Source organism: Protopterus annectens, chromosome 5.part1 (genome assembly GCF_019279795.1).
Source record: "Protopterus annectens isolate FY-2018-M chromosome 5.part1, PAN1.0, whole genome shotgun sequence".
Taxonomy (NCBI): domain Eukaryota; kingdom Metazoa; phylum Chordata; order Ceratodontiformes; family Protopteridae; genus Protopterus; species Protopterus annectens.
Genome location: NC_056736.1, coordinates 675,875,517 through 675,890,347, shown reverse-complemented (window position 1 = coordinate 675,890,347; position 14,831 = coordinate 675,875,517). Strand labels below are relative to the sequence as shown.

Here is a 14,831-nt window from a genome sequence, read left to right as displayed (position 1 = left end):
CTGTTCGGATGTCAGCAACCCTCACAGACCAAAGAATCTCAGATATCCAAAGTCATGTGAAGATCATCCTAGCCTGCAAAAAGGTGCAAGCCAGAATGGTTCTGAAGGTGTTGGGCCTCATGGCTGCGGCCATTACCCTTCTTCCACTGGCCGCTTCTATATGCGTCTTCTTCAATGGATGTTGTTCACCCAGTGGTCTTACCAACAACTTCCCATGAGTCACCAAATCCTGGTGACACAAATTTGCAAGAATCATCTATCATGGTGGATTTCTTCTCCCCAGATTCATCAAGGCAAACCCTTTGTATCCCCGGCCCCGGTAGCCACAGTCACTACGGACGCCTCCCTGATCGGGTGGGGGGGGTCATTATCAGGGCAGGATGGTTCATGGGACGTGGCAACCATTCGAATTCCACCTGCACATAAATGTCCTAGAGATGAGAGCAGTGCTTTTAACGTTGCAAGCCCTCAACGACTTTCTTCCCTTGGGAACAATTGCAGTTCACACAGACAACATGTCTGTAGTATGGTATATCAACAAACAGGGCGGAACCAAGTCCTACCCCTTGTGTCGAGAAGCTCTCAGACTTTGGCAATGGGCGATCGCCTCTCATCGGTTTCTGGTAGCAACGCATATCCCTGGGAAAACCAACATTCTAGCGGACAGATTGAGCAGAGCTATTCTCATGCCTCACGAGTGGTCTCTCAAACAATCTATAGTGGACAAGATTTTTCTAGAATGGGGCCGCCCATGTTGCGATCTTTTTGCTACTCCCCAAAACAGCAAATGCCCAGACTTCTTTTCTCTCTTCCCACTACCAGGCCATCCCCCCAGAGACGCTCTAACCCAGGATTGGCCCCAGGGACTTCTTTATGCCTTTCCTCCCTTTCCATTGATTCCACAAGTACTCCAGAAAGCCACCGTTTTGAGAGCCAAAATGATTCTCATTGCTCCCTATTGGCCTCGACAAATTTGGTTTCCGTTCCTCTATCGTCACCTGTTGGTGCAGCCTTGGCATCTGGACCCAGTGCCAGACCTTCTGATTCACCAATCGGGTCAGCTGCATCGGTCTATTCCTTCTCTCAACCTCACAGCTTGGTTGCTCCACTTCCTTCCTTAGCCAGGCTTCCTATGATCTCTAATCCTGTTAGGGATATCATAGCATAGTGGCTTCCCTTAAATCCTCTACTAGAAGGATTTATACCAGCAAGTGGAAACGTTTCTCTTGTTGGGCGAAAGCTAAAAATATAGATCTTTTTACTGCCCCTGTTCAAGCAGTTTTGGATTTCTTAGCGGAAATCTTCCACTCGCGCTCTTCATCCTCCACGGTCAAAGTTCAGTTGGCTGCTATCTCGAATTTTCATGTCGGGTTTGCAGATCACAACATTATGTCCCACAGGCTTTGTAGAGCCTTTCTAAAAGGAATTTTTCTCTTGAAACCTCCAGTCAGGAGTCCTCCTCCTCAATGGGACCTAAATCTAGTGCTGACATCCTTAATTCTTCCTCCCTTCGAGCCAGCTGTTTCATGTTCCCTGAAATTTCTTTCATGGAAAACGCTCTTCCTTGTTGCTATTACCTCGGCAAGGAGAGTGTCAGAACTTCATGCTCTCTGTTCGTCCCCTTATTTGGTCTTCCACAAAGACAGGGTATCCTTGAGAACTAATCCAACCTTTTTGCCCAAGGTGGCCTCGAAAAATAATTTGAACCAATCTATTGACCTCCCTATATTTTTCCCTAATTACTCAAACAGATCGGAACAAAAATTACATTATCTTGATGTTCACCGCCAACTCAGATATTATTTGGACAGAACAAAACAATTCAGGAAATCCGATCAGCTCTTTCTTTCTTATGCTGAAAACAAGAAAGGCCTCCCTGTCTCCAAAGTGACCTTATCTAGATGGCTTTCTTCCACCATCTCTGAAATCTATCAGCTCAGTGGAAAACAGCTGTGCTCAAAACCTAAAGCGCATTCAACCAGAAGCTTAGCCACTTCTACAGCTTTTCAGGCTAGACTTCCTTTAGACACTATTTGTGCAGCAGCCACTTGGGCCACTCCTAATACCTTTGTTTCTCATTACAAATTGGATTTGGCCTCCAGGGATAGAGACAGTTTTGGCTCTACAGTTCTCAAGAGTCTGTTCCATTGAGCCACCCAGGATAGAGGTGCTAGGGACGCGGTCCCATCAAGCAAGAATGAAGGCGAGATTGACAACTTAACATTGAGAAGTTATGTACCTACCATAACGTTCCATGTTAGTTGTCTTCTCTCGCCTTCTTTCTTGCGACCCTCCCTCCTGCCCCCTGGCCTGGACAGACCTTTTTCTCCCTGTATGGAATAATGAGTCTTAAGACCAGCTAGTTCTAGTCTACCTTATAGCCCATCCTTTAGGCTTTTTGCCTTTCTTCCTTCTGGGAAGTTTTTTGTGCTAGGTGTTATTGCCTATAGGTACCAAACGAGATCTGGGTACTTACCGCCTTGCATCATGGGATATGGGGCTGCCTCGAGCTGGTAAAAGTGACTCTCGAGCTTAGCAAAGTGCCGAGTCGGAGCCGAGGATCGGCTCCAAACCCATCAAGCAAGAAAGAAGGCGAGAGAAGACAACTAACATGGAACGTTATGGTAGGTACATAACTTCTCATTTTAAACATTACTTCCCATCTGCCATTAAATATGTATACCTTACTAGAATCCTATCAGTGTACTCCTCTTAGTTATTAATGCCTCAGGAGTAAGTGTAGATGTCTTTTTTATTTCTTTATTTTTATTCCTTTCTTGTTTCCCCTTAAACATTTTTTTCTTTTATTGAACTCCATAGCTCCCCAGTTCTTCTGCATTCCAAAATCGCACTTGTCATAGTTTCTTCTACACCTCAGCCTTGTACTAGGAACATCCTTTCTTGATATTGCTTGTATTTCGTCTTACTTTTGACAGTTTTCATAACGTTAATTTTCATATATAGTCTGCCTTTTTCCTTCATATCTTTAAATCTTTCTTGTCTTCTGTCATAGCTTCTGTTTTCCCTTCTTCATTTTTCCCTAGGAGTCTGATAAATATAATTCCTGTGTAGTTTCTTTATACCATTTAGGTCTGTCTTGTCCTTTACCTCCAGTATTAAATTTCAAACATATTTTTCTGTCACATACTCGTATTCATCAGTCTACATGTCCCATATCTTTTCTCTTAGCTATATCATGTTACATGCCTTTATATTTTTTAATGTCTGACCTAGTAATATATATTTTTTACTGACCACTACAAGTATCACAAAAAATAAAGATAAAAAGAAGATGACAGGAGTCGAGACATTTATTTTTCCTTCATTATAATAGTCCCTCTGTTCTTGGGGTTTAGGTGAGAAACAAACACTAACAGACCTAGATCCCCCATCTGTTTTTCCATCTTCTCCTGTGAATTTACCACTCCAGTATAATAAATATACTGACCCAGTGTAAGTGCATTAATCAGTTAAGCTTTTTCTTAGTGATACTTTAAATGAGTTCCACATATTCATTGTAAACTGTGTTTTATCCATTATCTCTGTCTGGCCTCTGTACGTATATGAATCTTTGCTTCCAGGTAAAAGTTGGAATATTTTCTTATATTTTTAATTAAAATAAAACCCAGCTATCCTACTTCCATCATCAGATCCTTTAGACTTTTTCTGGTTTGGTTTAACTCCTACCCATTTCAGTTCTCGCTGAATTATTAAAATATATTCCTTCTTTCGTCACCATAGCTCCCAAATCCAAATACTACTGTTCAGTTTTAGAAAAGGCTTATTGGCTATCCATCAGTTAGAGAGCAGACCTTCGCTTCATTTCCCTCCTGTTCAAACTTTTTAACCAAAACTCCTTCCCCTACCTTACTGGAAGACTCACTGTTAGGAGGACATACCTGTAATCTCAGATCTCAACCAAACCTAGTCTTTCACATCAGCACTTAAACCAAATAATGCACAAACCAATACATTTTCAGTCTTATGATCAAAACTTTGGTAAGCTTTACTCACTGACATTAGGGACAGAACAAAATGCCCACATTTCAGAAAATCCATTCTCTTTCACCTAAGAAAAAGGACAGATGTCACACTACTTTTCAAACAGTGAAGTAACATAAACCCAACCCTACTATAACCATAACTTTAATAATTCGCTTTACTGTACTGCTTGTATCTTACTGACATGTACATCCTTTATACCTTACAGTCCACCTTCTTAGTGCCAGTAACCTCCTCCAACCCTTATCTGTGTCAGTCATCTCCCGTTTACCTTTTACACACCCATCTTTTTAATTATTTTTCAGTTCAGTGTTATGAGTTTCACTAAATACAGTTCAGTGTACTGCTGTTATATGTTTATTATGTATTCTGTACTTTTTCACTATTGTGTACTGTAATATTTTTAACAACACATTTATTTCACACCCACACTGAGCCTGGAAGAGGTCCGTGGAGGTTAGTGCTGTCTACCTTGATAAACTAATCTAGATAGATACATTGATTGATTAAAATAAAATAAAAAAAATAGATGCATTAAAATAAAGTAAAAATAAATGCTGCAAGTTAGAAGCACAGCCGTAAAGACAGACAGGTTTTGACATGGCTGTGCTTCAACAGATTATGTAACACTTCAAATCTAGGATTCCATTGCTTGGAATCTTATCCAAAAGTTGCAGTTTATGGTCACATCAGCCATCTCAAAGATGGTTAATGGTTAAGCCCCCTTCCTGCTCTTAATATTGCAAGTCTTTCCTGTATTTAGTCAGGTATTAAGTGGTTGATGTTTCATCACATCAAGTGCACTCTTTTGATCTGCATTTCATCAACTGCCACTGTCCACAGAAAATCACTGCCGGCATTGTTTCTCTCTTAACCCCACTTCTTCCATTTTTTGCAACTGCACATTTCACTATCTCCTTTTAACTTACCCTAACAATCAGCACTCCACTGATTGTTTTCCCTGCACTTGGTCCTTCTCTGGCTGTACCCACTCCGTTCACCCAGTGGGCTCACTCCACTCTCCTACCCTGCCCCCAATTCCCACCCGCCCCCACTACTCCTACACTTACCAAACCACACCCCCCACTAATTGGTCAGTCCCACTAACCACTTTCAACCTATCACAACCCATCCTTCATATCACCCAACCCCATTTTCCCAATTCTCGTACACTCAATCTACTACATCACCACACCTTTATTCTCTTAACCTATCTAGCACACTAGCCACTATGTCTATACATAGCACCTCAACAACTCCAAAACTTAAACCATTGTACTACCTCATACCCCCAATTTTAATACTTTGTATGCTTACCGCTTACGAATTCCACTACCTGCCTGTCAGCTTCCAACATCAGTCACTACCATATATACCCAAACACACACCCCTCCTGTAATACTACTCCACCTCCTCACCTACTGCGATACTCCAAAACCTCTCCATCCTATACAAACTACTTACTTAAACCCAAAGACTAAAAGCTATTACCAACTCCTACTAAAGTTCACCAAACTCATAAGGAATTTATTACCTAACCTCATAGCTGACGGCGACATCCATCCTAACCCAGGCCCAAACTCACCAGCTACCACTTACACCAAAAGAAAAACTCCTACCAACATAAGAAATTCACATAATGCCCCCAAAGCATTTCTAGTCTGTCACCTAAATATCAGAAGCATAAAAAATAAACTCCAAGAGCTGCATGCTCTACTAGATAGCCACTCCCCTGAAGTTTTCTGCCTTACTGAAACCTGGCTCAAACCCACCATCCCTGACAATGAAATACTCCCCCCTGCTACAATATTACTAGAATGGATCGAAAAGGCAAAAAAGGAGGGGGAGTTGCCATTATATACAAATCCACCCTCGAATTATCCACGGTTAGCATCCCACAAGACCTAGTTGCCACCAATACCGAAACTATCCTCTCAAGAATCCAACTTAACAATAATAAATCTATTAACATAGTGTGTTAGTTATATTCCCCCAGGCAATAACATAAGCATCTTAGAAAGTACCCTCCATTAGTTATCCTCCACCCACCCCCCAGAAACAGTCATTCTTGGGGACTTCAACATCGACTAGACAACCTGTTCTGCTAACTTCCCCACTACCCACATTAACTTACATGGTTTCTCCCAAACAATTACTACCCCCACTAGAATCAACAAACCAAGCAGTAAGGAAAGCATCTTAGACTGGATCTTAATAAATAACAAACCTCAGTTATACAAATCAGGCACCCAACCTGAAGTCATGAGTGATCACCTGCTAACCTACATAATGAGAAAAAGAGATGGCTTGCCCCACCAAACCACCTTTAAAACTCTTAGGTATACAAAGAACTTTAACCTAAATAGTTTCATATCTGATTTAAGCTCATGCAGATAGGCCAGTCTTAAACTACTCCGCCTTGACCAAGCAGTCTCAAATTTCAACACCAGGTTCCTGGCCATCCTAGACAGTTATGCTCTCACACATAGAATCAGAACCAAAAACAAAATAGCTCCATGGCTAACCAATACTACTAGACAAAATGTACAGCCAGAAATACAGCATGGATCTCATGGAGAAATACCAAATCCTCTCAAGCCCACATATTATTCAAACAATTAAGAAACGAAGCAAAAAGATCCATTCTGCTAGACAAGCAAAGTTACTATTTCAACTTACAGCAAAAGCACCAAAATCAACCTCAAAAATTTTGGTCAGGTTTGAATAAACTACGACACCCAGGGAAATCTTCTACCCCCACCCCCTCAACTACCTTACACCTACCCCCTGAATCTGTAGCAAATAGCTTCAACACTTTCTTCACCAAAACTGTCAAATCCCTCGCTAATAATCTATCTCCTTCCTCCTCTTCTACAATCACACCTAATCAGGTAAAACCCCCCCCCACCTTAAAATTCGAGTGTATCCCTACATACTATATCAAATCCTTGCTAAAGAAATTAAAACCTATCCCCCTGGCAGCAGACCTACTTCCCGCACAGTTTCTACAAAATGCTGCTAATTTAATAGATTATCCTATCTCCATCTTAATCAATAGATCTATCCAGGAATCCTACATTCCCCCCATTTGGAAAAATTGCTCATATTATTCCACTTCATAAAGGTGGAAACTCCACTGAACTTTCTAATTACAGACCTATCGCCATACTATCTTCACTAGCCAAAATAATGGAGAAATGCATACAAAAGCAACTTTTAAACCACCTCACCCACAATAATCTCCTAGCCTCATCCCAGCATGGTTTCAGACCAACCCATAGTACTACCACTGCCCTTCTCTCCTTCTCCCACACAATAAATCACAACTGCAATCAAAACCTGCTTTCCTCTGCCCTCTTCCTTGATTTGTCAGAAGCATTCGATATGGTAAACCACAACCTACTCTTAGACTCTCTCAAATCTCTGTCCATAGAAAACCCAGAAATCAACTGGTTCCACTCTTACCTGCACGGTAGACAACAAGCAGTCCTGTGGAAAGAGCATCTATCTCCCCTTTTACCTGTCACCCTAGGAGTACCCCAAGGTTCTATTCTGGGTCCCCCCTTTTCTCTATTTTCATCAATGACTTGCCCAAAGTTATCCCTCATGCTACTTCTATACAATACGCAGATGACTGTACGCTAATCTGCACTGCCGCAACTCACACAGAATTACAATCCCTATCCCAAACCACCTTCAACAAAGTAGAGAACTGGCTTAATAATCGTCAGCTCTTATTGAACCCAAACAAAACCAAACTTCTCCTTTTCTCCCCCACCCGTAAGCTAACACCACCAATATTTTCAGTCTCTTCTCATAATGGCACCATAAGTTCTCCAGAACCATGCACTAAACTGCTAGGTATAATCATTGATAACAGTCTAAGCTACAATGCCCATATAGACAAAACCATTAAAACAGTAAACAAAAAAATAGGCTCCATGTATAGGATTAAGAAATTTCTAACCCCGACTGCCAGAACAGCCATAGCGCGCACACATCTTCTGTCATCCCTTCTCTATGCCTCACCCATCCTCACTAATCTATCCAAATCAAATCTCAACAAAATTACTAGCTGCTACAACAATATAGAAAGATTCACCACAGGCTCAGCATACAGAACCCACCACTGTCATAATCTTCACAAATTAGGCTAGCTAGAACTACCCAACCAAATATAGTATAACCAACTCATAGTAATTCATAAAATCCTCCACCAACCTACCCACACCCCCAGTCTAGCTAATATTATTATCACATATTGCAATCTAGCGTCCTTCCGCTCATCCAGCAGAATGCTAGTACAAACGACCAAAGCCAACAACTCAGCCGGAGATTCCCTATTCTCCAACTCTGCTGGAAAAAATGGAACTCCGTTCCTGCTGACCTAACCACCAATTGCTCCTTGCCTCATTTCAAAATATCTCTGAAAAAACACATGCACAGTGACTGGCTATGTCTGTGTCTAAACCCTGACTAACCCACACAATATTCAGACTGAGTTATGACAAAAAGTTTGTCTCACTCTCTAGTCCCTATCAAACCCAACTTTATTCAAAGAATCTATTAATCCATCTTAGCTCTCAAATGGAATTCCCCTTTATTCTCTCCTTACCCTCCTTCAGTTATATTCTTTTAACCCTTTATTTCTCTCTAGCTTCCATTATCAGGACTATAACCTCATTTTCAGCCTCTGCTGCTTCCTACCTAACCAACCCTTCTCTTATTTCATTCTTCCTTTCTTTCTTAATGATCATCCTTTTCCTATACCCACACTTCTCTTATATGTTTATCTTTTCCCTTTATATTTCTTTCCCTCTCCCTCTTTCTCATATCTAAATGTTACCTTACTTTGAATTTTTCTTAAATATGTAGCCTATTTTGTTTTTCTCTTTTGATCTTTGTTAATTTGCTGAATATCACTGTAACCTGCATGTTAATTGTTTATCTGTTGCTTGGAGCTTTTCTCCCAGGGCCTCCGCTGAAAATGGATATGTATCCAGTTGGACTTTCCCGGTTAACAAATGTAAAATAAATAAATAAATAAACCCTTTTTTTCTGTACCCTTAGAGCAAGTGATTGTGATTCTGCTTGAGTTTGGGAACTGAACCAAATTTTCGAATCTAAATCTTAACCATTAGACGACTGTATTGTCTTCACAGTTTTTTTTCCCAGTCTGAAAGTTAGTGTTAATGAGAGTTTTTTTCTTGTTTAGGAAAGAGATTGCTGAGTTTGAACAACAAAAAAAGACTGAATTATCTAATTTGGAGGAATATAAAAAAGAAGAATTGAGGAAGCTACAGAAAGAACGCAAAGTCTTTGAGAAATATGCAGCAGCAGCAAGAGCTGTTCCTGACAAGAAGGAGCGAGAAGAAATACAGGTAAGAAGTCAGGATAAACACAAGTCCTTCAGGTCAAATATTTTAAAATTTGTATTTTTTTCTTTTAATATTTACTGTTAACTACATTAAATCATTTGTTGACTTTAACAGTGTATATGGGTGCCTTGCTTTAGAATCTGGTAGCAGGTTGCCCTAGTATGTTAAGATTTCAAGCTACCTGCAATTTGACTGCCATACAAAAGGCAACACTGCGGTGTGGATAACTCAATACATGAAAAAATCATTAAACATGTTAAGTATTATTTTCTGTTTATAGTTTGATGTATGTGCATACACACACACACACACACACACACACACACACACACACACACACACACACACACACACACACACACACACAAACTGTTTATGTGTATGTATCTGCCACTGTCTGTGTTTTTGTTATTCCATTGTGCTTGTATAATTCCTAGTTATTAATGACAAGGTACTTTTTTAAGAAGAACAATTTTCAAACTTGCCAGAACCGTGGTTTTCCATTTATCAGAACACACACTTAAGGTGATCACCATTTCTGGGGAATTTAGCAAGATAAGGGCACTTGCTTTGAAGTTCCTCTGAGGACGTCATGAGAAGTTTGTATAAAAAAGAATATTTTATTTTTTAAAACTCTACAGCTTTATTGCAGTGTTTTTAAACATCTTTATTATACATTATATTAAGTAATATAGGTACATATATGTGACCACTCATTTACATATATCATCAGACACAAAACTAGCATACCTAACCCAAATACCTATCAGACAATACGGACTAAAAAAATCTTCAACCCTGAACTTTTCCAACTAGAACTCAAACACTGCAGTTGGTCACCACTAAAAATACTCCCTCTAGATAAAGCAGTTGACTACTTTAATTTTAAATTCTTAGCCATCCTTGACCAGCATGCCCCAGTACGCTCTATTAGAAATAAAGCTAACGCTGCCCCTTGGCTCACCATAGTTACCAAACAGAAAATTCTCCTTAGAAACAAATCTTGGGCAAAATGGCACACTACCAGGAATCTTACAGACCACCAAACCTTTAGACAACTTAGAAATACTACTAAAAAGCTATACTATTAGATAAACAAAACTTTTACATCCAACTACAACAAACTAACCAAAGGAACCCACAAAAATTCTGGTCCAGCATCAACAAACTCCTACACCCAGGCCAGTCTACTACTCCAAGCCCACAAGACTCTAGCCATGAGAATCCAACACAAACTGCCAATGCCTTTAATTCTTTCTTTACAGATGCCATTCAAACACTAGCTAAGCAATTATCTCCAAGTTCCCCTAATCTAAACACCTCACTAACTTACCCGATTCCATCATTTCAGCTAAAACCTATTCCTACTTCCTTCATTTGCTCTCTTCCAGAAAAATTATAACCTACTACCCCCTCTGCTGACCATCTACCTGCAGAATACCTGCAAAAAGGAGCCAAAGCCATAGCATTCCCCATTTCCATACTAATAAACAGAACTATAACCGAAGGATATATCCCATCTATCTGGAAAATCTCACATATCATCCCCCTTCATAAAGGCGGAAACTCCATTGACATTTCAAACTATAGACCAATAGCTCTACTCTCTCCACTAGCAAAAATTATGGAAAAGTGTGTCCATAAGCAACTACTCACCCATCTTATTGAAAATAACCTACTTGCCAGCTGTCAACATGGCTTTAGACCTAACCACAGTACCACCACAGCTCTACTCTCCTTCATAAACTGTATAAATTCAAACCGTAATAAGAATACTCTTTCCTCGTCTGTCTTCATTGATTTATCTAAGGCTTTTGACATGGTTAACCACCAGCTCCTTATAGAAATACTTAAATCTCTTTTTCTTGATACACTAGCCTTAAAATGGTTCAAATCCTACTTAGATAATAGGCAACAGGCAGTACTATGGGAAAACAATATATCTTCTCACCTCCCCATTTCCCTTGGTGTTCCCCAGGGCTCCATATTAGGCGCACTGTTATTTTCCATTTTCATTAACGACCTCCACCAAGCAATTCCACATGCAACCTGCATTCAATATGCAGACGACTCCACCATTATTTGCTCAGCTAAAACTCCTACCGAGCTACAGTCCCTGACACAAAAAGCATTTAATACAGTTGAGCAATGGTTTTTAAACCGTTGCCTCCTACTTAACCCTAAAAAAACTAAACTTCTCCTCTTTGCTCCTACTCGCAGGTCAACCCCTCTTAATTTCACTCTTATATCCAAGAACGGGACTCTTATATCTCCTGACCTAACCACTAAACTTCTTGGAATAACCATAGATAATAATCTAAACTTCGATACTCATATTAACATCACTATAAAAACAGTAAATAAGAAACTGGGATCCCTTTACAGAATCAGACCCTTTCTTACTCCTTTAGCCAAAACCACTATAGCTAGAACTCATTTAATCTCTACCCTACTCTATCCTTCACCCATATTTACCAATCTCTCAAAAAACAACCTCAACAGACTTGCTACCTCCTATCATAGTATTGCTAGATTTGCCACAGGTTCTCCTTTTAGAACACATCATTGTAACAACCTAAAACAATTAGGATGGCTAGAGTTCCAAAACCACATACTATTTCACCAACTTGCTATTATCCATAAGATCCTGTATTACCCCACCTGTACACCTATAATGACTACTCTCATAACCCCCTACAACAATCTTAAGAATTTACGCTCTTCTAATAAGTTACTTATTACTACCAGCAAATCCAACAACTCAGCTGGAGATTCGTTGTTCTCTAACTCTGTAGGCAAACATTGGAACATACTTCCCTCTGAACTCCTATCTCTGTCCTCTATAACACTTTTTAAACAGAAACTAAAACAATTTCTCAGTACTCATTGGCTATGCCCTTGTACTAACCCTGACTAACTTTTTGTCTATTTCCTATGTGTTCTCTGCTTCTAATATGAGTATGTTATATCTACTGACATCCTCTTTCTGTTTCCTATAAATCTTGTATTTCACTGTATCACTTGGTACAATTGTATAAGTAAACAACTTTATTATGCTATTTTATTCTTGCACAAGTACACAACTATTTTGTTTTATATTTTTGTTTTTCATATCTCCTCATCATGAGCCATGTACTCTTGTAATGACAACTGCATCAAGTCTGTATGGCTGAAACTGTTTAGAACTTTTTAACTACTGTTTTACTTCTCTGAATTGTGACAACTTTCACTGTATATATTGTGTTTGTGTTGGAGCTTTTCTCCCTGGGCCTCTACTGAAAATGGATTTGTATTCCAGTTAGACCAGCCCAGTCAACAAATGTAAAATAAATAAAATAAAAATAATAGAAAAGGAAACAAACCGTACTAACATTTAATGTGATGTTATCAATCTTGCCTTTATTCTCACTTGTGGGTCAGGTTCGATGTGTCTGATCTGTCTTGACCAATATTCCAGCTAGAGGCCTTCAGCAACGCTCGTGGGCTACATTTTTACCCATAATCCCTCTCCTTGATTACCTCAGATCTCATTTGCCACGCAGCGAATAGGTTCAGTCAGTCATAGCTCTGGGCTAAGTACAAACTTTTTGATAGGTATTTCTAAATATTTCTTATATTTTTACATATATATTTCCTTTTCTACTTTATATCCCTTTAGCACTTCCTTGTCGCCTTGCATCCGTTTAAGATAGAGGGCGCTTTAGGAACGTCCGTTTAAGTTATAGGACGCTCCTCTCCTTGTTACTAAAACCTTTAAACTTTTAAACCTTAAATCCTTTCTTTGTGTGAGAGAGTATCTTAAGTCCATTTAAGTTAGAGGACTTAAATTGTTTTGAGTGATTGTGTACCTTTTCCATCTTCATATATTTTTCTTGAAAATGTCTCAAAAGGACAACAAGCCTTTAGGTTTTAAAAAGTGTGAGAAGTGCAGTAAGAAAATGCCCCTTAGCGATTCACACACTTTGTGCGTATATTGCTTACGAGCTATACACTTACAAGAGTCTTGTTCCATCTGCCATGATTTTAACCAACGGGCTTTGATGCAACGTGAGAACAAATTAATATTGAAAGGCCTTTTGAAAATGCCTTTCTGTGAGACTATATCTGCAGAAAAATTAGACAAACCACCAAAGAGACCTTCATTGGAGCTGAGCTCTTCGTTGGAACTGAAGCACAAAGCTCCAGAATTGACTGATCCGAAAGCTCCATCAGATCTGACATTCACTCCTGGCTGTAGTATTTCCTTGGAGCAGGGATCTCCATGGGATCCGACAACATCCTCGGCACAGAAACACAGGAGCTGATCTCCTTCAGTATTAAAGATTTCTTCTAGCCTCCATTCTCCGATTTTGACTCCTTCAAGATCTCCTTCCCTATCCACTAGGTCCACCAGGAGTCTGTCAGATGAAGATGTGGACATGGTCATGGAGAGACTTTTAAAGACGCCTGCTTTGGCCAGAATTCTTGTGGATCTGAGCCCAAAGGAATCGGTTCAGACAAAAACTTTTTCTCCTGCCATAGTTCCTCCTCTGATCAATCCTCCTGCTTTGGAGCTGGAAGCTTCTGACATCCAGCTTGTGTTGATGTCAGCTCCGGGATGCCTAGCATACCCGGTTCCAACATCAGCCCCGAGCATTTCCCTGCCTTTGGAGCTGGAGACCTTTATGAGCCGACGCTCCCCTGTCGGGTTCAAGGAGACTTTTTGTGCTGCTTTGGAGCTGATTTTTGTCCCTGGGGGCCACGGCACAGGTGAGCTCAGCTCCTTCCTTTGCTTTGGAGCTGCAAAACTTTAGCCCTGGAGTGTCCTTCTGTGACAACAACTTGTGTGTTGTTTCCTGTGATCTCTTCGGAGCGGGAAGGGTCTGCCTTCGAGGCAGTGAGGAGGGCCTTGACTTCTTCATAGTCTGAGACTCCATCTTCATCGGTTCTTCCTCCCTCTTTATGTGAGGTGCCTTTGTCTTCTCACGTACTGTCACCAAAGGTCTGCATAGATGCTAGGGCTCAACTGAGGATGTACCTCAGGGTACTGTCCCCTGCCCTGAAACCTGTCCAGACTATCCCACTGAAGAAGTCCCTCAGAAGAGGACATGTAAGAGGAAGCATCTAGACTCCCCAGAGGAGTCCTTCACATCTAATACTGACCTCAATGAGGCAGAAGGGTCCCCATGATCACCTCCTGAAGATGTATCCTTTGCAGACATCCTAGAACTGTTGAAACAGAGAGGTGATTCACAGTCCTCCACCCCTTCTGCTGAGGAGTCAGTATTCCTGAAGGCCTTTGTGTCTTGCCCTTCAACTTCTTGAATCACTCCACCTTTTGTTGAGCTTATTGACCTTGTCTCTCAAGAGGCCTGGGAGAGCCCTGATACCATAGATCCTACTCCTAAGAGGCCAGATGAATACATCACTGCCCCCAAAGACAAAAATTTTCTTACAAAAGGTTAGAGTTGA

At 40.4% G+C, this 14,831-nt stretch overlaps 1 protein-coding gene across 1 annotated transcript in view; it reads left to right on the top strand.

Moving 5' to 3' along the window:
* CENPJ (centromere protein J) overlaps positions 1–14,831 on the top strand; it is a 921,807-nt gene that overhangs the window by 240,564 nt on the left and 666,412 nt on the right. Inside the window, exon 5 of the mRNA XM_044072847.1 lies at positions 9,218–9,383. Within this exon, the coding sequence (XP_043928782.1) occupies positions 9,218–9,383 (166 nt within the window). The remainder of the gene's footprint in view (positions 1–9,217; positions 9,384–14,831) is intronic.